Raw genomic sequence first — 25,913 nt, forward strand, 5'->3', positions numbered from 1 at the left:
TTTTGTAGTATTGATAATAGTTTTTGGATTTTATTTATTAATTATGATATTGATGTGATACTAATCACTTTCAAAATATTGTCACATTAGTTATAAGGCTTTGGAATAATTAGTAGCAATTTTATCATTTTTCTTGCTGATATTTTATTAATACCAATTTTATAATTAAAAAAAAAAATCAGTTATACTTTGGGCCCTAAGGTAAACTCCTGGCTCCCTCCCTAATTTCACCATATCTTATATTTGTATGTCGGGCTCCCTCCCTAATTTTACCATATTTAATATTTTTATGTCGGTATATGAACTAATGCATAGGTTAAAAAATGAACAAAGTGATCATATTTTAGAGTTGAGAACCCCTCATCTAAGCCAATTTCAACCCTCGAAACTAACAATACAATAGCCACCACTCCCATCTATGGTCCATATTCAATATAATAAGATAAACCACTTGCCAGCTCACATATGACACCACATTCATTTAGCCGAAATAAAAATGACACCACATTCAAATTCAATAATGTCCTCCCACTTTTACACAATCACCCCCAACATTTTCACACTATCCCTACTTTCTCCCACTCCTTCCTTCCCTACTTATACCCTCACATTCTCTCTATATTCTATACACAAACACAACACACTCAACCTACGAAAACCAAACAAACAAACAAACAAACAAACAAACCAACCCTGACACAGAAACTATGGGTTCACTCCCTCAAATAGTAGAGGATTGCATGGGAGTTCTCCAACTTTTCAGCGACGGCACCGTTTTCCGTTCTGAAAACATTAACTTCAAAGACCCTGTTGTCCACGACAACTCTGTCCTCTTCAAAGACTGTCCCTTTGACGAAAAACTAAACCTCCATTTGCGTATGTACAAGCCCACCTCAACAAAAATCAATGGTAGTATTAACACTAATAAGCTCCCCATCATTGTGTTCATCCATGGTGGTGGCTTCTGTGTTGGCTCACGCACGTGGCCCAGCTCTCACAACTGCTGTGTCCGCCTTGCTTCCGGCCTTGACGCGCTCGTCGTGGCGATTGACTATCGCTTGGCGCCCGAGCATAGGCTTCCGGCTGCTATGGATGATGCAGTGAGTGCAGTGAAGTGGTTACAGTGGCGGAGCCAGAATTTGAGTGATGGTGGTGATGATGAATGGTGGAGTGGTACGTTTGACTTTGACCGTGTTTTCATAGTGGGAGACTCGTCAGGTGGGACTATTGCCCATCATTTGGCGGTCAGGTTCGGGTCGGGTGAACTGGATCCGGTGGGAATACGGGTACGAGGTTTTGTGTTGCTGGCGCCGTTTTTTGGTGGAGAGGTTCGGACAAAGTCAGAGGAGGGGCCATCTGAAGAATTGTTGACCTTGGAGATACTTGACAGGTAATTAATTGTTGTTGTAAAATTGCTTTTATTATCAGAAACAGGTTTTTGTTTTTGTTTTTTTGTGAGCATCCTAATTAAAGTCTACTAATTTTTTAATCTAATTTTTTTCTTCTTTGGTTTAATTTTAAAATTTTAACATTTCTGTTTATCATCAAGTTCATATTTTTTGTTTATTGTCGTTAAAATTGATATCATTCACATATGTGATTTATTGGACTTAACCGTAATTTTATAGATGACAATGAATGAAAGTTGATAAAGATGAAGAAAATTATTTTTTAAGGACCATTCATCCCAATTTGAAGGATGTAATTTAGATTTTGCTTTAGTTTACACTTTACAGCTTTACTGCCTCATATTTTGGTTTACATGCTTATGAACCTTTGACATGCAATTTGTAATTGTCGTTGCCACTTGCTAAGAATATTACAAGGGAGAAAGAACACATATTTTCTGACAATGGACAAAGTAGTTAATATCGTTTTTCATTGCTTGAATAATAGTTAGAAAAAATAGCTCATGTCTTAAGACCATTTGATTAAGGCAAGAAGGAAATCATTTCATGTCTTTTATCTCAAAATTTGTTATTGTTTTATTTAGTGAGAAAAATCTATCCTTAATTTATTATTGAAGAAGGAAAAACTTTTAGACAAATTATATTTTTTGCTTTTTTCGATAAATGAGTATTGATCTCGTTTACTAAGACGAGATTTCCATGTAAAAGATGTGTGACACATATATCCCGAAACTTAAAGGGAAAAAAGAAAAATAGAGTTGAAATTAATAGACTAAAATATAATTTTAAAGATACAACTAATTGTAGTTACACACTTAATTTCACAATTCATTAATTTATGTAATTATGAGTGATTGATTTTTCTTGAGTTGTAGACTGAAAGAGTAATCTTTCAGTTCTACGCTTGCATCGTACCTCTTTGCCTGCCGGTGGTGATGGTGGATAGGCAGCTACTTTATTCTATTTTTGTGATAATTAAACTGCATAAATTTCAAACATCATGCGAATGATTTAGACTGATCCGTACATAAAGTTGCTGCAACTTGGTAAGTGACCCCTAGGATCTGATGGAAATACATCTATGAACTCTCTATCACTATTGACAGACAGTCCATGAATAACGACATTTGAGTGATTTTTGTTCTCATCTATCTATGGTAGTTATTCCTCGGAATTGAACTGCCATTTATAAGTGCCTTTATTCAAGTGTTTGGAGTATCTTGTTTTCTTTCTTTTGGAATCTATGCTACTCTCTCTCGCTTTCTCTCCTTTGTTTTTTTTTGTTTTTTTTTGTTTTTTGTCACTTACCTTATTACTTAATCTAATTAGGTATCAAATTTTTGAGAGTAGACAATTAATTTGGAATATCTTATTTAAACAGATTGGGTTAGGTATATATATTGGGTTACTGATTCGAATTATATATGGACGTGGATAGTGAAATATCAATACAAAAACCACTCCCATGCCATGCATGATGGTCTTAATTAAGACCATTTGATTAATGTCAAAAGGAAACCATTACATTTTTCACAAAATTTCACTTCTTTAAACACTAGCTAGAAATAGTTATTACCCTATTTGCAAGCTTCTGTGTGAATGAGGAGATGATCTAATATTGACCATTAAGTGTGCAAGCAAAATCCAATTTTTAGATCTCTCTCAACCAATCATTTAGATATGTCGAAATAGATAATTTACTATATTGACAATTTACACATATTTTAGTGGGTTTTGAATTTATGACATTATTAATTATGAGAGGAGAAAGTGATTGAAAATATATTTGTGTATTAAGAAAAAGTCTCACAAATCTTAAGATTTGTGCATTAAAAAAAAAAAAAAAATCTAGAATATATAATATAAGAGCCTAAAGAAGTGATGGGGTTCCAAATTTTAATGAAATCTCTCTCTCTCTGACATGATAGTCGGCAATTTCATGTAACATATAAAGGCAACTAGGGGAACCTTCTTTCTTACTTATTTGGAAAAGTCATTTTCTAGTTCTTTCACAAGCTGCCACTTTGACCTTGAATCAGTCACAATAGTACAGGTGTCTTATGATTTTCTTATCTCAAATTCTCTATAATATCTCGGCTCCTCCACTCTCCTTTCCTTTTCAGATTCTCTCTTCTTTTTCTCAATAATATCTGAAAATAATAAATTAAATTTGAATTTAAGAACGTGACCAAATTCAAGAAATTTCAACCCCATAATCATAGTTCCTTAAGTCAAGAATATGGAAGTAAATTAAAACACGTGGCTCATCACTATTGGAGTTTCCTTATAGCACTTTCGTGGTGGTGGTGCCAAAACATGTCACACCAGCAAACTTAGTAAAAATCATATTAATTAGTTTGTAGAGATATGTTACTGTCAGAAACTTTTTAAAGAATCCAATATTACTTTCTTCACTCATCACAATTTCCATTAAAATCGTATTTCCTGTTATGTATTATCATGTGTGCGTTTGAATAAGATTAAATTTCAATTTTTTTGACTGCCAATTTATTTACAACTTTTTTTTGGTATAACTATATTTTTCTTAGTTTATTATTATTATTTTTGAACAAAATAAGTTGAAACCTTGAATGGTTTTCTGTATGCATGCATAAGCATAATATAAAAGCATGAAATTAGAAGGGATGAAAGATGTTTCAGTATAACTGGTTGAGAAATTAATTCCTATCCCACTTTGAAATCATTGAAAAGTTACAAAGCCTTATCAAAACAAATCTACTTTTAGTAGATATGTTGGGTACTAAATCAGCTATTAAGAAAGCTTGTGATGGGTGTATCCCCAACAAAAATTCGTTAAATATCTCTTCATCTTTACCAACATATACAAAGCAATAATCCCTGTACTAATCAGTATTACTCATTAAAATAATGCTACCCCAAATCATTATTATACAACTGAGCCTTATCTTTCTGCATAAAAGGTTATCCAATAATATTTAAAGAAATTTTCTAAGCAGCAGAACCATTGTATGAGTCTTAGGTATATATGTATCACTCATTTGTAGTAGTCCATACCATTCATACTATACTTGTTTTTCCCTTATTCTCAACAGGTTTTGGAGGCTGTCGCTACCAGCAGGTGAAAATAGAGACCATCCATTTGCGAACCCATTTGGACCTGCGAGCCCGAGGCTTGAATCCCTGGCACTTGACCCTGTTTTAGTCGTTGTAGGGGGCAGTGAATTGTTGAAAGATAGAGCCGAGGACTATGCCAAGAGGTTAAAAGAACTCGGAAAGAAAATTGAATATGTAGAGTTTGAGGGAAAGCAACATGGTTTCTTCACTCATGATCCGTTCTCAGAAGTCGCAAATGAAGCCATTCAAATTATTAGACGATTCATGCTTGAAAATTCTAACTAGGAGAGTTAGAATCATGTCAATTCAGACTCTTATAATATTTAGTGAAATGTGTAAGTATAATGTGTCAGTGTGGGTATGGAGTGAGTTTCTTCTTGTGTTTATAAGCCATTGTAAACCTTCTTTGATATATTAAGATATGGTGCCTAGTATGAACTTTCGGTCTTATCTATACCACGCGCACCTCATCCAACCTCATCACGTGTGGGTCTAGATCAGTTTTACCTTGAGATATTTTGAGCTATTGAAAGTTATTTGTGACCATTGGATCAGCCCGTTCAATTTAGCTTCCTTTGTAAACTAAATTATTATGTTGTTGTTGCTCTCTCTCTAGAACAATAACAATGTTATTTTCTTCTCCTGAAAGTGTTCTTTCTCTCACACATGTATTTTTTTTTTTTTTTGTGCAAATAGTATTCATGCTTGTGTGAATGATCTTATTGATTGATTGGAAGGAAAGACATTATTAGAAGGTTGTTCTTGATCCTCTATGAGTGGAAGTATGTTTAACACAAAGGTCAACGTTATAGTCTAATCTTAAAGAGGTTGTTTTGCTTGAAAATATATCAATCACACTGCATTTTTTTTTGTGTCCAAATAGTATTCATGCTTGTGTGAATGATCTTATTGATTGATTGGAAGGAAAGATATTATTAGAAGGTTGTTCTTGATCCTCTATGAGTGGAAGTATGTTTAACACAAAGGTCAACGTTATAGTCTAATCTTAAAGAGGTTGTTTTACTTGAAAATATATCAATTACACTGCATTTTACTCTGAGTGACACGAATTAACCTTTAAAAGACAATATGATAGGCCAAAAACGAATTAACCCTTTATGATAAATTAACCAATTAATTTAGCCAAGTGAATTAATTAAGTTAATTAACATGCAAATGCGAGGTAGCACAAACAAATCACCAATAAACTAAATATGCAGCGAAAAATAAATTGACACGGTGATTTGTTTACGAATGAGGAAAACCAACATAGCAAAAACCCCACCGGGTGATTTTAAGGTCACCACTCCCGAAATTCTACTATTATCACAACAAGCGGTTACAAGTAAAGGAATCTCAGTACCTTATACTAACCTACAATTAAACTCTTACCCCAATACCCAATTGGACTTGTTCTGTAGTGACAATTTCTTTTTTTGATGCACGGCTCCTAGTACATAATTAACCAATTGTGCAGATCCCAATACGCGAATTTAATCACCAACTAGAGAAGGTTGTTGGTTGCAAAGTTCTTCAATTCATCCCAATGATGAAGATCAAGAAGATGCTTGGTCACAAAACCCTATGGTGCACAAACACAGTAACTTCTTTACAAGAATGATGAACTATGACAAATTTTGTCTCCGGTCACAATTTGTTTGAATAAACTTTACTCAATACTTGTGCAACTTGTGAACACTTTGACGACCCTTAAAATAATCCTTTTATATGTCTAGGGTTGTGAGAAAAGAAAACCCAAACACATAATCACAGATTTGAGTCAAAACAAAACCGAAACCCTGTTTTTCATAAACCTCGACAAATGCCTATCTGTCGAGTTGCTGTCGAGCAACTGTCGAGCCACGAGACTGAAACAACTTCTTAAGGTCGATAGATGGCTAGCTATCGAGCTAGCTGTCAAGCTTTAATGACAGACACTTCTTCAGTTTGTTCTTGGACAAACTCGCATAGTTTTAATACTTGATCTTGAAACAAAATTTCTTGAAGTATTAAACACATCCTAAATCTACCCAAATACAAGTAAAGTGAGTTTTTTCAAAAGATTAGCCAATTATATAAAATAGTGACATATGCTCCTAACAAGTGAATCACATATGTCCTAACACAATACTTTTAGGCTATACTTGTTTATTTACTAAAATATTTCAATTTGATGCAAATGAAATTGGCCATGGCAAATGGATGGTCTTATTCATTTTCTTCCTTAGCATGATTGTAACATACAAATAATCATAATAATAGAATGATTAAATTTCATATGGTTATTGTAACTTGTAAGTAAAAGTATTAATAACTTATAGACCGAATGACATGATCTAATGATAAATAAGATTATATACAATTTAAAATCTTGTGGAATGTACATGTTGCATATAATGGAAAGAAATACTACAACTGTAGCGCACTCTCGGTGTAGTGGTCACTCTATAAGTATAAATGTTTGTAGAGTGTAGGGGTAAAAACCAGGGTTCAAGTCTCCAGGAGGGAACTTCACACATATATACACTTAGATTAAGATAGAGTAGAAATTCTATCTTGTTAAAAAAAAAAAAAAAAAAAAAAAAAAAAAAAAAAAAAAAAAAAAAAAAAAGAAGAAGAAGATAGAGGCTCTAATCACCAAGTGCTTTTTGCTTTTTAGTTTAACTTAAACCGTTTGGTATTCCAATAAAGACATTTAGGGTTCAAAGTCTCTCTCTGACTTCTATTGTATTTATTGAATTATTGAATAACAAAATAATAATAATAATAATAATAATAATAATAGGCTTGTGTTGTGAGTCATGACATAACGTGTGTATGCTTTGGTTCACATCCCATGGATCAATTGTGTAAATTATTTACCTGAAGAAAAAAATGCAATCGAAACTGGTGATGATAGGCTTGAGATATTTTTAAAAACATTACATGATGCTCCGTTGAAGCTGTAAATGTTTGTTTAAGTGGGTGCGAATGTAGGAATGTACTATACCTTGAATTTTATACAGTATCTATCCTGTACGTTTGTTGGGGATAAGATCAAGCGTGCCTAAGTAGTGATGGTGTTGCATTCAGATGCTTATGAAATCAATATCTTGTCATGCACACACTGGCACAAATTACAAGATGAGACCAAATAAATATTGTATGCGTGTTCATGCCAGTTGTTCTCATCAAAAGTTTGGTTCTGTCTCTATTCTTACAAAAACTCATATTTTTTTGAGGAACTTACAAAAACTCATATGGGTCATATACATGCTCCCCTCTTATATTTTTTGTTTTCGGAGTTTAGACAATCGTTCATTTTCACCTTTAGGTAAGTTTGGAGCTTTTAGCCCAGAAACCATGCAGTAAAGTATGGATTAGGGGAAGGCTCATGATCAGTCCTTCACAAGAACAACCCCCCTTTTTTTTTGTGCTTCTTTTTTCAAACATACCTGAAAATTTTCAGTTCTATCGTTCTTCATAAACTAAATTCAATACAATTTGAAATAAAGATAAAATTGTCGAGAAATATTATAAAAAAGAATATAAAGGTTACATGATTCAACTTGATGATTTATTTCAATTAATGAAAGAAACTCTTAATGATCATATCCTTACTATGCTCGAATCATTTACAAAAAAAAACCCCTAAACATGGTATATATATAGAAACTAAATTAGCCCTAATTAGGTTTTACAGTATATTTACCTCTCCGACCATTACACATACACCCATAATATTAAACCCATGTTTTAACATCTCAAGCCGGCGGCTGGCTGATCAGGCAGAGTAATGTGAACCATTCACTTCTTGTGGACTATATACAAGCTCTGATAAGATTGTTGTAATGATTGTGCAATGTCTTAAGAAAGCAAATCACTGCAATAGTGTCAAAGTGAACACCATGATCACAGTCAATACTTATAATTAGGTAGTGAGGAATAATGTGGGGATAGCTATTAGCTCATTATTACTTGCTAGTGAGTTCTGAGCTCATGTAACTTCCGGATATTAATGCTTAGGCTTCAGTTTTTTCTTTGTAGATGAACACATAAAGCTTAAAACTCTTAAAAATAAGTTGACCAGTCTAGGTGATCACATAGGACATATCCTAATATAAGCATGATCTAGATTCTTTACTATTCCATCACACCAGTCACCATCAAATCAACAATTCCACTGTGCTCATCAATAATCAATCACTTTGTGGTTTACATTAAAATATAAATTCCAAATTTTTTATGCCAACTTTATGAATGGTGCAATGAATTTTTGCCGGAAAAAATAAAAATAAAAATATATTGTGCCATGCATGTACCACAAGTTACATCAGAAGCTTTTTTTAGAAGATTGTGTGGGTCCAGAATCAGCTCGTCGCTCCCCATGCCTTGAATTATCTCCAATTTATGTATAAAACTAAATTAATTGTCCCAATCTACCAATTAAAAATGGTACCTTATCTTATATTATAGGACATAATGACACTGTTTATCAAAAAACAAGACATTATGACCTGGTCCTTATCCGCTACTATTAAACAATAATCGTACCAAACGCGCTTTTGAGAGAAGAATCAGCCATAAATCTGAGATGGAAAATATTGATCTTAGTAATAATAATTCATGGTCCACGAGGTTTTCATATTCCAATTTCCACCTTTGTCTTAGTCTATCTAACAAAATGTAATCTTACGTGTTCATATAAAACGTGGTTTGTTCCTTTCCTTTCTTTTTATCTTCTTCGGTCCACGAGCTGCTTATTACGTTGGCCAAGTTGGAGAAAAATTCCATGTTCTTAGCTTTTGGTTTCCAAAAAGATAAGATTTCTATGTTTCTTCAATTATTTGGCACATGTAGAGCGATGTTGACGCAAAAATGTAGTGGTACAAGCTTGTCTTGTCCAATATTCTAGCTAGGTCTAATTTTGGATGGTTGCTGATGGTAGGCACAGATTTTGGAGATGAGGCTATATGGGTGGGGATGGTGATAATTGATCAATCGAGAACCTAACAATTTTTCGCAAATTGCTTCTAGATTTACTGTCACCAAGAAAGTTTTCAAGGGTATACATTTCATTTTAATTCAAAGGATTAATTAAAATGACTTTAGAGCTCACTGATATATTTCACAAATATTGAATAGGAACTCTTTATAATGATAACTTTTTTTTTTTTTTAGAATCTTTTATAATGATAACAAATGAGATTAAAATTCCTCTTTTTGTCCATTTGCTCAGCAACAATTAAATAAAGGTAATTAAAAGTTAATTTAAGTCCTTTAACTTTACTTTCGTTTGTTTCAATCATCTAAATTTCAGATTTATTCAATTAAGGACTTTCCTTCAATTTTTATTAAAATTTTTTGAAAAAAAAAATCTAGAAAATATTCTTCAATCATTAATTGAATTTTTTAAATTTAAAAAACTTTGAAGAAAAAAAATGGAAAATTAACCACAGAAAATAACAAAAGTTGATGGAAAAGTTTTGATTGAATAAAATTGAAACTCAAAGAACTGAAATGAACAAAAACAAAATTAAAAAACTAAAATAAATTTTGATGAAATATAGAGAGTTAGTTTTGCATTTTAGTCTTTCTTTTTTCTAGAAAGAAATGTAGGTGAAATTAAAGGTTCAACTTGATAATGACAAAACACATAAGTGGATACTCATAATGGTTGATGGTAATCTCTAAGTTTTGAGCAGTTCCATATACAAGACAGATTTCAGGCACAATTTTGTTATAACTCAAATATGACTAACTATGAGTGATGAAGAAAAATTTCTAGGTTTATATTAAAGTGATAAGTAGCTAATCACAATTTGCCTTATTAGAGTTTTGATAAGAGTTCATATCCTAGAAAAACTTTCTCAAGCACTAGTTAGAATATTCTATAACAGTAAAACGCTTATGAACGAGTGTTAAGGGCTCTTTTTTAATAAGCCTCTCGGGACCCAAACTCATGGGCGCCAACTCCAAGTCAAAGGAGCTTGATATATGATCCAAAATTTCAACCGCTTCAAACCAACAATCAAGTCTGGATCTATTCTTCATAAAGCCCATTAATACCACGTGTGGCCAACAAAAAGGCCCAAGGTTTCACCACAAAAATTAATGAAATTCTATCTTTTCCATGATAAAAAAGGAAAATATTTACTTTTTATTAAATAAAAATTTGTTGTTGATAATTAATGAATGGAAAGCATGGTTCCTTTTGAACACGTATTGTCCCATTATTTTCTAGCTTTGCAATGTACATATATAATGAGCAATCTAGCAAAGGTGTCCTTATTAGGTCACGTCCTGGGGGGTTAGTCACAAATGGTCGCCTCCGCCCCCCTTCTCGATTATCAAAAAATATAATGAGCAATGTATTTAGTTAGTGTATAGTCAAATAGTATAGTAGTATTGTTAGACATTTGAAGATAAGTCTAAGAAGTTTATAGACTTGAAGACACCTAAGCAACCAAAAAATAAATCAAAATTAAAAGAAGAAAAAAATATGGAAAAGTAGAGGGAAAAAAATATCCTTAATTTTTCAATCCATCGGAGTTTTACTGCCTACTCTGGTTCCTTGGGTGTGTCAACTAGAGGGTGGAGATATATGTAACACCATATAACAGGGTTGTAATTTGGAAAAAAAAAAAAAAAAAAAAAAAAAAAAAAAAAAAAAAAACAAAAATACAAAAAAAAAATCACAAAAAACAAAAACAAAACAAAGCATGAAACTCTCAACTTTAAAAAATTGCTATAACCGAATTCAAGTGAAAATTCATCCTCAAAATCAAATCAAAGAGTTGTAAAAGGAAGGTAGACCATTTTTTTTCTTTAAATTTTGGATAGGCTTCCTATACTATTACAACCATACTTCAGAGGTTGAAGATTACAATATTGCATTATTAAAATAAAAACAAAAAGAAAACAAGTTATTTATTTACACAAGGCAACATGATCAAACAACCAAAGAAAAAAAAAAAAAAAGAAGGAAAAGTATAATAAAAAAAGCATACCTTTAATTTTTCAATCAGTTGGAGTTTTACCACCTACCCCAATTACTCTACCTACCTCGGTTCCTTGAGTGTGACAATCGAGGGTGGAGATGTATATAGCACCATATAAGAGGTTGTAACCTACCCAAAAAAAAAAAAAAAAAACATAATTACAAACTTTGAACTTTAAAAATTTGCTATAAATCATTAACCATCACATAACTAGCACCTTTTGACATAATAAAAGAAATGGACAACAGGAAAATATACATTAATATGATAACATCATATATTTTTTTGAGAGAGAGAGAGAGAAAATTACACTAAGGCATTGGTGTATAACCAGCACCTATTGACATAATAGAAAAAAAAAAAAAATGACAACTGAAACATATACATTAATATGATAACATAATCTTAAATTGGAAGCAAAGAGGGAAATGATAACATCATATTAAATTGGAAGCAAAGGGGGAAAAGTACACAAAGGTGTCTGTAGGTAGTAACCACTACGCAAAGGGGAAAAGTCGACTAAGGCATTGCTGGCATTGGTGTTTATAGGTTAACCACCACAAGAAAAAAAAAGAACTGGACACAGTTCAAATCATAAGAAAGGGACAACATGAACATATACATTAATATGATAATATCATATTGAATTGGAAGCAAAGGGAGAAAAGTACACTAAGGCATTGGTTCAAACACTAAGGGAGAAAAGTACATTACTACTACTACTACTACTACTACTACTACAAAACAAAAAAAAACAAAAAAAACAAAAAAAAAAAAAAAAAAAAAAATATGGTTCAAACACGGTTTATGATCAATTTACAAAACAAAAAAAAACAAAAAAAACAAAAAAAAAAAAAAAAACCAAATATGGTTCAAACACGGTTTATGATCAATGTAATATTCGAACTCGATTGTAATAGCTTATTTTGCAATAGAGTTTTCTGTTGTAATAGGTTGTTACTTAAAAGCCTCATTGCAATAGGTTGAGAGTTTATTATTATTATTAACAAATTGCATACAAATAAATGATGCAAATGTCAAAATACATCATTAAAAATCTAGTATTTTTCTTCATTTTAATCATGTTTTTTCTGTAATAGTTTTCAAGTACTTTGCGTATTTTCTTCATTTCCATAACGTCTTTTCTGTGATATATAGTTTTCAATTAGTTTGCGTTAGAGATAAACTTTTGAATTCAGTAGAGATAAAGTGAAAATTTGAGAGACTAGTGTCATGGTGAGAGAGACGAAAATTGAGTTTTTTGCAATACTTTTCACTATACTCAATTTCCTATACCTTTTCGTTACCCAACTTTTCCTATCTAGCCCAACAATACATTGTAACAATATATGTGGATGTTAAATAAAGGAGGGGTAGTCAGTTCTTGATAGTGACACACCAAAGTGATAGATCCTAGCAAGTAGTTGTAGCCTTGATCAAGCTCCAATCAAGACGGGTATGGAACATAGAGATAGAGCATGCATCCTCGATGAGCCTATGAAAGAGAAAGTCTAGTCCTTTGCAGTAAAAGAGATCCACTATTTCCTAAGCTCTCTCTTATGGAAATCTTGCCACTCAAGAACCACCAAATTATCATAGGACTTAAGTGCCAACTCATCAATGGACAAATCTAAAGAAATCCTCAGCGATTTGATGTGCTAGATGATTGTAGAAATCAAGCTGGATTTATGTTTCCGAAGTTGTCTAATTGAAGAAGGGTAGGAGAAGACCCAAAAATGAGAAAATATGAAGAAATGACCTTTATTACAACAACATAGGTTGACTTAACCTGTATATTTTAATGTGAAACAAGGCATACCTTTTGTAATAACACATGTAAAATAAGGGTTTGAATATTACAATAATACATTTAGACTAGTGTCTACTAGGGCAATTCTAAATTAGCTCTAAATCATTGGGGAAGTTGTATAAATTAAAGGATCTAGTGAATTCCGCGTTTGGATATGATCAAATTGAAATAACATTTATGGCACTTGATAACATGATGGGCGTCATTCTGCAGATTGCAAAAAATGTGGGAAGCGATAGAGGCGGCGGAGGTGGAGGCGGCGTAAGTGTTGGAGGCAGTGGAGGATTCCTATTAAAACTAAAAACAGCCCGAAATGCAATAATATTTGTTGCAATAATACTTGCTGTAATAAGTTTTTTTTTTTTTTTTTCTCCTCCTGTAGTGAACCTATTTTGAGTTATTTTTTTTAGATAGAGGCTTTGTCCTACCAATCCTCTTTGCAAAATTGTCAAAGAGTTCCACCTCTAAGTGATGTTTTAAGCCATTTGAAATGAAGTGTGTCCAGAGTCTATCAGCCTACAATTGATGACCAAGAGATCTTAAATAATAGACCGATTCAATCCTTTAAAAATATGGAATGCATCAATTTTGAGTACATTTTTTGCTAGATTTAAATTGATATCTTGGTACAGGCTTGCTACTATAGCGGGGGAGTCTTTATCTCCATCAGCATACCAATGTTATCTTCATAGTCTCTAATAACAACCAGTCTATCATATTTATATGTATCTTTCTGTTGCCAAATGTCTTGTAGTTGAATTAGCATCTCCCCATGTACAAAGTGTTTAGAGATCTAGAAGAAAAGAGTTCAAACTGTGAGATTAACAGCATGTTGTAATTATCTCTAAAATAAAAAAAAAATAAAAATATATTTCTGTTGGAGTGAGAATTACATGTTGTCCTTAAAAGATTTGAAATCAAACAACCCTGCATTATAAATGAACCTACCTAGATGCTAGATCAACCCTGCATTATAAAGGAACCTAGATGCTAGATTTAGAAACTTGAAGTATGATTCCTTAACCTTTGGAGGGGCCCTACATTTAACAATATAAGGAGAAGGTCGAATGATAGTTGTTATTAATAAGAGTTTAATATAAAAAAACAAAGTTCAAGGTTATAATTAATTTCATAATCGGTTAATTTAAAATGACGTTAATAAATTAGTAAAAAAAGAGAGGAATGTTGCCTAAAATATATATATATATATATATATATATATATATAAAGAAATATTAAGCTATTTCACAACTTACATATACTAAGATGCGAAATTCTACTTTACCTATTTTTTGGAGTATAGTATTCACTAGTATTCAACATGCTATAACATTTACTAAAATATCACATTTGCTGGTTTTTTTTTTTTTTTACTCACATTGGATGATGCTAATGTCACATTGAACAATACAAACATCACATATGACCATACCATTGTCACATTCTGTGATACCCCTATTTTACTTACATTGGATGGTTTCATCATTACATTGGACAGTATGAACATCATATATAGTTGTATGCACCATTGTCACATTTGACGGTTCTTTTATTTTTTACTCACATTTGATAATTCCATCATTATATTAGGCAGTACCAACATCACATATGTCTTTCTCAAAAAAAAAAAAAAAATACCACATATGTGATATGACCATATTTTTATCACATTTGGTTGTTCTCTTATTGTTTACTCACATTGGGTAATATGAACATCACATATGACCATACCATTATCACATTGGGAAGAATAAACATCACATAGATAGTTTTTTGCAAATTGCTTCTAGTTTATCCTCACAAAGAAAGTTTTTAAGGGTGTTATTTCATTTTAATTCAAATGATGGGTTGCATAAAGTTGTGGTTCAAGAATATGATGACTTTAGAGCTCACTGATATATTTCACAAAACAAATGAGGTTAAAATTTTATATTGCTTCTCTTGTTGTCCATGTACTCAACAACAATTAAATAAAGGAAATAAAAGGTTCAACTTTTTCTTTTTCTTAATTCTAGAGAGAAAGGTAGTTGAAATTAAAGGTTCAACTTGATAATGCAAAACACAAAAGTGGATACTCACAATGGTTTATTGTAATCTCTAAGTTCTGAGCAGGTAATCTCTAAGTTCTGAGAAGTTCCATATGCAAAATATATTTCAAACACAATTTTTGTCACAACTCAAATATGATTGATCATGAATAGCGGAGAAAATTGCTAAGTCTATGTTAAAGTGATAAGTAGCTAATCATAATTTGTCACATTAAGGTTTTGATAAAAGTTGTTGTCTTAGAAAAACTTTCTCAAGCATTAGGTAGAATGAGAAGGCTTATGAACGAGTGTTAAGGGCTCTTTTCTAATAATCCTTTTAGGGCCCAAGGTCATGGATGACAAAAAAATAAGGAAAATATTTACTTTTTATTAACAAAAAAAATTTGTTGTTGATAATTAATGAATTGAAAACATGGTTCCTTTTGAACTGAATCTTGTATTAAGTTGTAAATGTCCATTAGGGACACGTATTGTCCCATTATTTGTATTTTTTTCTAGCTATGTAATGTACATAATGAGCAATGTAAAATTTGAAAAAAAACCCCATGGGCCAACGATTTACCTTACTAGGGTTCCCCGTTGCGAACAATGATTAGTTTCTGGTTGAAAGTTTTGAAAATACACTGTGAAAAACCAAAAAAAAAAAAAGAAAAAAAAAAGAAAAAGGTTATTGTATAGTCAAAGAATATTGTAGTATTGTTAGAAGTTTGTAGGAATATTTGTACTCGAAGACACCTAGCACGCGCTTAGTGTTCTTTCTTTTTTATCATTTTATTACTTATATAAATTTTTTTTGGAGAAGATATTACTTATATGTTTTGATTGTTATATATGATTTTGATTTTTTTTTATTATCTATACTATAAAAAAAAATAAAAAAAATAAAAACACCCCTACACTACCCCAATCCTACACTCCCACATCTCACGTTTGGATTTAAGAGAGAGAGAGAGAGAGAGAGAGAGAGAGAGAGAGAGAGTCAATCCCTATTTTACTTTCCTTAGTATTCAACCCCAATTCCATCTCCCACCAAAGATTCTCTCACGCTTTGACTTACTTATTGGGTTTTATGGAGCCTAATTATGTGTGATTCGGATTATGACCCTACCCAAAATAATATTGTTATGGTTTTTAATGAGAGATTTTTTTAGGCTTAATCCATGGACATAAGCAAATTGTCGAATCACATAAATATTGTCTTGTGTGATTGTTTTCCTTAGCGCATATTTTTCTCTAATTTTTTTTTTTTTTGGGAATCTCACAGTTTTGGGATTTTTGTGTATACCCCTTCAATACCCAAAAACACCGCTGTTGCCTACCTTTACTACTACTCCATGTATCCCCACATCAGCTATATCCCCAAGAAGAGAGTCTGCCTTCACCCTTGACTTCTCTCTCTCCTCCTCCTCCTCTCTCTCTCTTATTGGCTAATTAAATTTTATTTGAAATAAATATTTTTATTTTCTTGAACAAGGCATATGATTCATATAGGAGAGACAACAAAAAGTTCTATGATGGACTGGCACCCTATCTCTACCTATTTTTTGTGGTTTTAGTTTGGTTGAATGGAGAATTTTTTTTTTTTTTTTTTTTAATGAATAATTGGGGAATTCTATGTGTGTTTTTGGAAGTGAGTTTTGTAATTAATATTACTGAATTTTATTATTGTAATTTGTGTTGTAGGTAAGAAGTAAGTAGAAGTTTGGTGCAACAATCATTCAACGTGAGACAAAAATTATTATTTTTTAACGAACAATAGATAAATTGAAGTGAATGAAAATTTTATTGTTGAATTTCACAACATTGATACATGTACTTATAGTTATAGTGTATTTGAGAAACTTGGTGGTGTAATCACGTTATTTGAATGAATGACATTTGTTTTTCATGTGTACTCTTTAATATTTTGAGCATTGTCTATTTGCAATTAAAAAATGCTTTTCATAATTAAAAAAAAAATGAAACTTTTAGTAGTGTTTTGAAAAACTTTGCAATACATACTTTATTGCAGTGTTTGTCAAAAACTGTTGCAAAAAAAAAAAAAAATTATTGTAGCACTTTCAAAAGGCATTGCAATAGGAAAATTGATGTGCAACTCTTGTAGTGGTTGGAAAAGTGCTACAAAAAATACGCTGCAAAACATTTTGCTTAAGGGCCATCTCAAAACAAGCGAGATCTTATTTTGATTTTGAGCATAAAAATGATCAAGAAAACAAAAATTACTAAAACAGAAAAATAACTGTTTCTGGAGCCTTAACCACGAAATTCACCAAAATTAAGGCGCATCTCGTGGCAATGCTGCGAGTTTTGATTAGAATAATGTTTCTCTTCAACTAGCCAAATTTTATACAATTCTGACACCAGCACTCCAATGATTTCTACTAGTGTCTTTTGGTTTTGTGTGACTTTAGGTGCTCTTATTGTTCCAAAAAGGCTTGTACTATTTGTTCTACAACACATTCAATAATTACTAATATCTTGTGCTTCTCATTTTCTAACCCAAAAATTATAATGGTAGGACCAATATAAATCAACCCTATGCATCTTATACAGATAGAAAATATCCATGCTTTCTCTTGATGACTAATGGCTAAGAGTTTAACCTGATCTTTCTTACAATTATGTTTGAGAAGCAGTAAGCACACTTCACATATTAGAGCATCACCATCAGCTGTTCTAAAAAAATGCCATTTTGACACATCAAAAGCTTACTATATTATTTCATCACATGTTCTATTCTTTCGTTCTAAACGTTAAAATAATATATACAACATATTAAAATAATATATTTACTTAAAACCCAACAATATACCAACACATAGCCCAACAGTAGTCACCACCATCCAAGAACCAACAACCACCGCTACAACCACCGCCACAAACTGCAACCACAATCATCGGATCCTCCAACAAATTCCAAATCCAAAAACCACAACCAAAAAAAAAAAAAAAAAATCTTTAACAAAACCCCACCATACACAGCATAGTCCGCCACCACCATACCCAAGCACAACCCATAATCACAATCACATGGAATCCACAACCGAAGGAAAAAAAAATAGAGGGAGATCAGAATAAGAGATCTCCATGACGACGGCCTCATCGATGAGGCTGAACTCCACGGCAGCGGCCGATCTCAATGGCAATGGCCTAGGCGGAGAAAAAAAAAAAAAAAAAAAAAGACAGAAAAGGAGAGTGATAGGGAAAAAAAAAAAAAGAGAGAGATAGAGAAGGCGAAGGTGCAGAGAGAAAGTGACAGAAAATAAAAAAGGGTAAAAAAAGAAATGAAGAAAAAGGGAGAGGTGGAGGTTCTGGAGAAAGAAAGAAGAAGAAAAAAAGGAAAAAAAGTGAACTGAGAAGATGAAGTGAGGTGGAGAAAGAAAGAAGAAAAGAAAGAGAGAGAAGAAAGAGTCATAAATGAAGAGAGAGACATGGAATAAAAAATTATTTTATTTTTTAGCATAGTTGTCCATACCGCTCCAAAGATGGAACCGTACTGTAGCATGTCTCAAAATTTTGACACATTTAACACACCTCATGATGCTCTGTTTTCGATGTTTGGTGTGCCAAATGCCAAATATTTGGCATTTGGCACACCTGATGGTGATGTTGCTTGATAAATGACAATGACAATGACATTTACGGCGGAAAAGGGAAAGTAAGACTAGACCTAATTACATTCCAGTCATTGAGGGACAACACATTAGTCGAAACGTACTATTTAAGGCTAAGTGTACCGAACATTGTCTAGGCTCTTTAATAATACTGGGTTTAAGGGAGTGTTTGCTTAGTTAATATGACTGAACCAGTCTTTCTATCCTTGTTACAAGTTCAAGTTATGGCCCAATTATTGGGTGGACTCGTCCCACTCCTCCATTTTGCACTATCAAACGGACCAACAACTTGTGATGAAGTTTTGCACCATATGGGTAATGAGAGAGAGGATGGAATTTGTGTAGAAAGTCCTTATCATCTACCATGGAGAAATGAATGTGTAATAGTTGTGTGTTTGTGTTTTTTTAAGGAAAAAATACTTGTGTTTATAAGCTAATTTCAAATTCTTTTTTGTTACAGTACTTCTAGCAAAACATCAATCATCTTGTTTTATATAATTTTTAGTTTTTATCTAAAATACTTTTTTTTTAATTAAATAAACTCTCCCGAACAGATAAAGGTAACTTATAAGAATTTCAAGTTTTTTCTCATACTTATGTTACCTAAAATGACCAAGAGCCTTTCATTCCAATTGGTGCTAGGAACACAAAAATTTAATATTAGCTATTCTACAAATAAGAATAGATCTAATGGAACAACATCCTCTAGCTCAGAAAAGGTACCTCATTCTCTTGTAAGAGCAAGCTGGAGTCTAATGTTGTGGTTTCAAGACCACCAACTTCTTGTATTACTTACTAATATTAGAACAAAAAAGAGTAGACTAGTCAAGAAGATAAATAATTGTAAAAAAAAAAGTAAATAGTGTCTGTGGGGGGCTTGAGGATCGAAGAGGATTAGATCTCGAAGTAGCTTGCATAGTCTAGGCCCGAAGGGGTAAATAAGCTCCTTGGATTTCACCTACTCGAGGATGGAAGTAGAATCAAGGCAGTTAGTATCTTAGAAAGACCCAGGGAGAGGAGAGAGGACAATAATAGGGATAAGGATGATAGGAGGAAGTTTCCTGAAGGGTATACTTCCCCCCTCCGCATTTAATGCCATACGCCAACCTTATCAGCTACATTAATGTGGAAATGAACCCTAAATAGTAACTTCATAGCTAGCAACCCCTTCTACCACCTTCAGCAGAGTTTTGATGAGACAAGTATCTTGAGGAATGCCTTGAGGCATACAGGTGAAGGACTAGAATGCAAGGAAGGGGGTATAAAGGGAGGGGAACCTCCCAAAAAAAGAGGATGGACATTTTCCTCTAAGAAATAGAAAAATAAGGAAGTGAACAGTGTATTATTTAGTGTAAAACTTGAACCAAAGATATATAAGAGACTGATCCTCAGACCTGACGAAGGAGAGCATTATTCTCAATTATTACTTAAGTTATACCTATATGTTGCTTTGGGCTCCTCAGCCTTAAGTTTGGACTTAGCTTAGAACTACACTTGGATTTGAATCTTCCTCTCTCTACAAATTCTATTGTTTGGACTTGATTAAAAGGATAAGGTACCACTGTTCTTAGTGGGCTTGGGCTTTTATTTTTTGAGTACTTATAATATTATTTCTTCATAACTAAAAGAACTTATGCACAAAAAAAATGTAAATAATGCCATGCCTTACGGGGGGTGATTGGTTCATCGTGATGATACATTACACCATAATATTATGTTATTGTAATCTTACATTAATGTAATCTCAATACAAGAATACAACATTACATTGTTTAGGAATGTGATGAGATTAAAATTATATAATATATTTTGTAATTTTAAATTATGGTAATGTTAGAAAAAATAAAATAAACCAAAAATCTTAATGTTATATCATCGTAATGTGTATCACAACAAGAGCACATCACAGCGAATCAAACGCCCCAAATTGATTTCATTTTATAGCTTATAAGTGAGTTCACTGTCATGAATGTTATCTTCTTCCTTCATAAATAAAGGAGTACCTCTCCCTGTCTGGCCATCCCAAATAATCTAAAACCTACCTACAAAATTCTCTACTTTGACCTTGCCCCTTTAACATTTGCACGGTGATGACTTGAGTAAAGATGGAATTGTCATCTCATTCATGAAAATTTGATTGAGAATTATACGTGTTAATTCTTAAGGTTGCGTTTGGGAACTTAGATTTGGATTTGGATTTGAATTTACATGTGTTGAGGTACAAATTTTCGGGCCTTAATTTCATTAGCCTACTCACAAAAAATACCCACATAAACCCATAAACTATTTTGAGCCCACATAAATATTTCCACCTATTGCTCAAATATTTTCCATGTTATTGGACTCTCACAAATATCTCCCACATTATTATCCAACTTGGGCTCTCAAAAATATTCCCTATACAAGCCCCATAAATTATCTTGGGCCCTCTTACAAATATTACCCACGTACTATCCAACTTGGATTTTCACAAAAATACCCACCATATCACTACCAAAATTGAGCCACAAAATTATACTATCTCCGCAAAAAAGCCTAAAAACATTTACCTTGTGGGAAAATCCAAAAAGCCCAACAAAACCCCCTTTAAAGCCCGTTACGATACGGCATCTCTAAAGCCCGTTGCGATACGACACCTCTAAAACCCGTTACGATACAGCAATCCAAAAGCCCGTTAAGATACAGCACCTCTAAAGCCCGTTACAATATGGCACTTCTAAAGCCCATTACGATACAAAACCTCTAAAGCCTATTACGACACGGCACTCTAAAAGCCTGTTACAATAAGGCACTTCTAAAGCCTATTACGACACAACACTCTAAAAGCCTGTTATGATACGGCACCTCTAAAAGTCCGTTACGACACAACACTCTAAAAGCCCGTTACGATACGGCACCTCTAAAGCCTGTTACGATACGGCACCTCTAAAGTCCGTTGCTATACAGCAATATTTTTACGAAATCCTACAAAGCTCAAATTTTAATTTAGCACCTATTTTACAAAACTCAAATACTAATTTGGCACTATTTTTACAAAGCCCAAATGCTATTTTGGCACTTATTTCACAAAGTCCAAATACTAATTTGACACTATTTTTACAAAGCCCAAATACTATTTTGGCACCTATTTTTACAAAGCCCAAATATTATTTTGGCACTTATTTCTAAAAGCCCAATATTATTTTTAGCAACTACTCATAAAGCCCAATAGTACTTTGGCACCTATTTACAAAAGCCCAAATATTATTTAGGCAAAAACTATTACATCATGCTCAAAGCCCAAAACTATCTCTTGGCAAAATCTATACTAAAGTCCCTAACTCATGGGACATATAAATTACTCATCTCCCAAAAATATTTCTTTCACAAAATTTATGGGAACCATGCTTATTTTTCCATAATAAACTAACTACAAAAGCTCATGTATATTACCCATGGCAAAACTATTCATTTTTGTAAGGATGACCAAGCCCAAAAAAGCTCAACTACAAAGTCAGCTGAGCCAGCCCAGCCCATATATAAATCTCTGCAACTAAAACTCACGTGAGCTATCCAGTCAATTTTCAGCACTACTTGACAGCTAAAGCCCATCACCATCAGTTTAAGCTTGTCCAATCTAGATCAGAAAGGGGACACGTGTCCAGCAGGGGTTAAACCCTTCCTTGTTAAGCTGAATTTCATCATTTCTCTTGTGAAATAAAGCTAAGGTGACATGACAAAAAGCTGGGAAGTTTCAGCCAGTTGTATCTCCTTCCTTCTCTAACTCATTCGGTCAAGTACCAAGGGCAGCTATAACCAGGCCATGAAAGTTTCTGGAAGAACACGAAATCAGTTCATTATCATGCAAAAAACGTGTACTTTCTAGTTCATGGACCAAGCACATGAACTCAAATAGGAAAAACTTAGAGAAAAGAGAAATGTGGTTTAGAGAGCACCAAAGGGATCCTAGCAGAGTTCCTAGCGTAAAGCTCCAAGATTGACACTTGACTTGGGGTGATACAATTTGCCCTAGGGAACTCTGACTCTAGCAGCAGCAAAATCAAGATCATTAGCCTAATATATGCTTTAATCCCATCAGCCAAGGCCAAATCAGCATTTAATGCCAGGCCAGAATCCTAGTTGTTATTACCCAAAACAGCAAAAACATCCTAAAGCTGAGCTTACTACTCTTGGCCAAAATCTTAGGAACGATTCTTTAAGGATTTTCTGAAGATTGAGGAAGATTTAGTAGAGAATATTTGCTAATTACCCCCTCAAACTCAACTATAAATGGAACTCTCCACGAATCCTTCAAAGGGGGGCCCATATACACTAAGTGACACTAATAGAAAGGATTTCTTCCTTAAACTCTCTGTTTAGCCTTCTCTAAGCTCTGGCAAAGTTCTAAGTTCTTAGTTTTAAGCTTAGAAACTAAGTTCTCCAGCTCCTAGTTCACAAACACTTCTCATACCTCTACTCATAAACACTTATCTGTCTCCAGCAAAAAGTCCCAGTAGCTTTACTATACATTCTCACTCATTACTCATACTACTCACAAATGACTCTCTCTACTCACTACTAATACTATATTCACGAGCATGTCTTAGCACCATAATGATCTTGCTGCACTAGCTGGAATCTCTCTCTCTCCCTTCATCTCACGCTAAGTTTTTCTCATTACTTGTTATAATGGAGCCCATAATATTGGTTTACTCATTTACTATTGAAGGTTATGATGTAACTGTCACTATAGAATCTTTTCCTCATATTGTCGTGTTAGAAGACTCTTCTACAAAGCCAATGGATGATGAATTTGAAAATGTGGATACTTTCCTTGATTTGTGAAATAGTTAACAGCTGGAGGTTTATTCTGTTCTATCTTATTTTACCACTAGGCTATTTTCTGCAGAAACATTTCACTGCTGGACTATTTCTTACAGTATGCTTTTTGATCATGCTAACGTGTCTGCTGTAGGAATTGTTTATGAGCCATACTTGTCAGTCTCAATTTAAGCCCAAGGCATAAATTAAAGTGATTTCTTCAGATCTTCGTCAATAGCCTTTGGGCTGTGCCTCAAGCCCATCATTAAGTTTCGGTTTAGGCACCTGACCCAATATAAATCTTATTTGTTGAAAGGAAAAACTTTTTCACCCCGATAACATGTTAACTCTCATCATGTCATCCAAATACACCATGAGAGTATTTACACATTTGTAGTTACATATTGGACTTGGGTTAATGTGATGCTTATCCGTCCTTGGATTTTGACAAAGGACATATCCATCACCTATGTTTTTTTTTTTTTTTTTGGGACCTTTGTTGAATATTTGTTATAATTTTTTATATACACACACACACACACAATTGTGGCTCTAGGAATTTATTTCAAAGGGGTCATTAAGAAACTTAAAGTAAAAAAAAAAAAAAATTAATAAAAAAAACTTAAATATATCGAGTTATTGATAAAAAGAAATAAAAAAAAATATAGAAATATATAAAGTTTTACAATTTCCTTCTACAAGTTTTCATATTTTGAAATTGTTACGTGATGGTTCATTATCAATTGTCATTATCTATTTTCAATATGGGTAGGTGTGACCATTTTATTTTGTTAAATTTGTATAACATTTTTATTTTTATGCATTTGTCATTGTTTTTATAAAATATTTTGAACTAATTGACAAAACTCAACTCACTAGCACTGTATTAACACACTTATTCATATATAAATAATACACTAAGTATCTAATTAACGAATAAAAAGCTTGAACATTCCTAACTTTACTTTCTTTTTTTTCTTGAATCACTAACTTTATAACTAAAAGTTTTGGGATGCGCTGATGTGTGTTTTTGTTTAGTTTTGGGCTGGACTGATCTGTGATTAGGATGTGCAATAATATAATTAAAGACATTTTAAACTAATAAAAAATATTATAAATATAATATTATTTTTTCCCAAGTTAGGGGTATATTTGAACCCCTTGAGGCCTATGTACCACCCCTATATATATATATATATATATATATAAACAAACTATAATTCTCGTTAGTATTAACAAATTAAGGACTAAAGGGAAACACTAAACTTATATATATATATATATATATATATATACACTAGTCGTTAACCTGTGCAATGTATGGGATAGTTAAATAAAAATTAAAAGTATTTATTTTGCTTAAACGTCTATGATTTGACTTTAAAAAAATGTATAATTTGAAAATGAATGAAACTAAGTAATTTTTGGCTCAATATAATGGTTTAAAAAAATTCTTTTTCTTTCATATCATTGATTCCACATAACACATCCCGGTGTGAGCTATTTTATAATGATGACTTCACACAATACTCAACTGGAATTAAATCCTTTTCAAAAAAAAAAAAAAAAAAACCGCAATTAAATCTTATTTCCACCACCAATCTAATCTATGTTATCTTGATAGTAGATCTACAAATTGCATTCTCATATCCTCCATCATTTAGAAGGTAATTGGAGTAATGATTGTATGTATTGTGTAAATTTTATTCTTTTACAATATAAAGTTATTATGATAGATGATTAAAATAATTAAAATAAAATCTAATGTTCTGGAATTTTTTTGAAATAGAATTTTAAATTTCTTAAAACTTAGTTAATAGAGTTTCTATTTTACCTAAAAGTGAACTATCATAATTAATGAGAATTTAACCATTTTTTGCAAAGAGAAGATAACCATAGGCCCAATTTTTATTTTATAGTATAGAATGCTACAGTTAGATTCGTACCATGTGTAATACGTTGGTCCATTATGATAGTTCTAAACAATATCCTAATACCTATCTATATGAGTTTTCTTTTTAATGATGCCATAAAGGATGGAGTTTAATAGAAGTCATTTAAGATCCAACGTATCCAATAATTTTAAATAAAAAAAATTTAATTTCAAAAGTCTTTTAATTGTAAATTTTTTTAATCATAAATAGACTCTATCTAAA

At 32.5% G+C, this 25,913-nt stretch overlaps 1 protein-coding gene across 1 annotated transcript; it reads left to right on the top strand.

Moving 5' to 3' along the window:
• The first annotated feature begins 564 nt into the window (after positions 1–564).
• Positions 565–5,146, top strand: LOC115952530 (probable carboxylesterase 15). Its single transcript, XM_031069699.1, has 2 exons — positions 565–1,390; positions 4,484–5,146. Exons 1-2 carry the CDS (start codon positions 708–710, stop codon positions 4,788–4,790), a joined length of 990 nt encoding a protein of 329 aa, XP_030925559.1. The 5' UTR covers positions 565–707; the 3' UTR covers positions 4,791–5,146.
• The last annotated feature ends 20,767 nt before the right edge of the window (positions 5,147–25,913 follow it).

Source organism: Quercus lobata, chromosome 7, assembly GCF_001633185.2.
Source record: "Quercus lobata isolate SW786 chromosome 7, ValleyOak3.0 Primary Assembly, whole genome shotgun sequence".
Classification (NCBI taxonomy): domain Eukaryota; kingdom Viridiplantae; phylum Streptophyta; class Magnoliopsida; order Fagales; family Fagaceae; genus Quercus; species Quercus lobata.

What these genes read in the sequence shown, in the direction of transcription:
- LOC115952530 (XM_031069699.1), top strand. Translation starts at nt 708, where the DNA reads ATGGGTTCACTCCCTCAAATAGTAGAGGATTGCATGGGAGTTCTCCAA. An exon ending in ACCTTGGAGATACTTGACAG is followed by an intron (nt 1,391 to 4,483) that starts GTAATTAATTGT and finishes TATTCTCAACAG; the next exon opens with GTTTTGGAGGCTGTCGCTAC.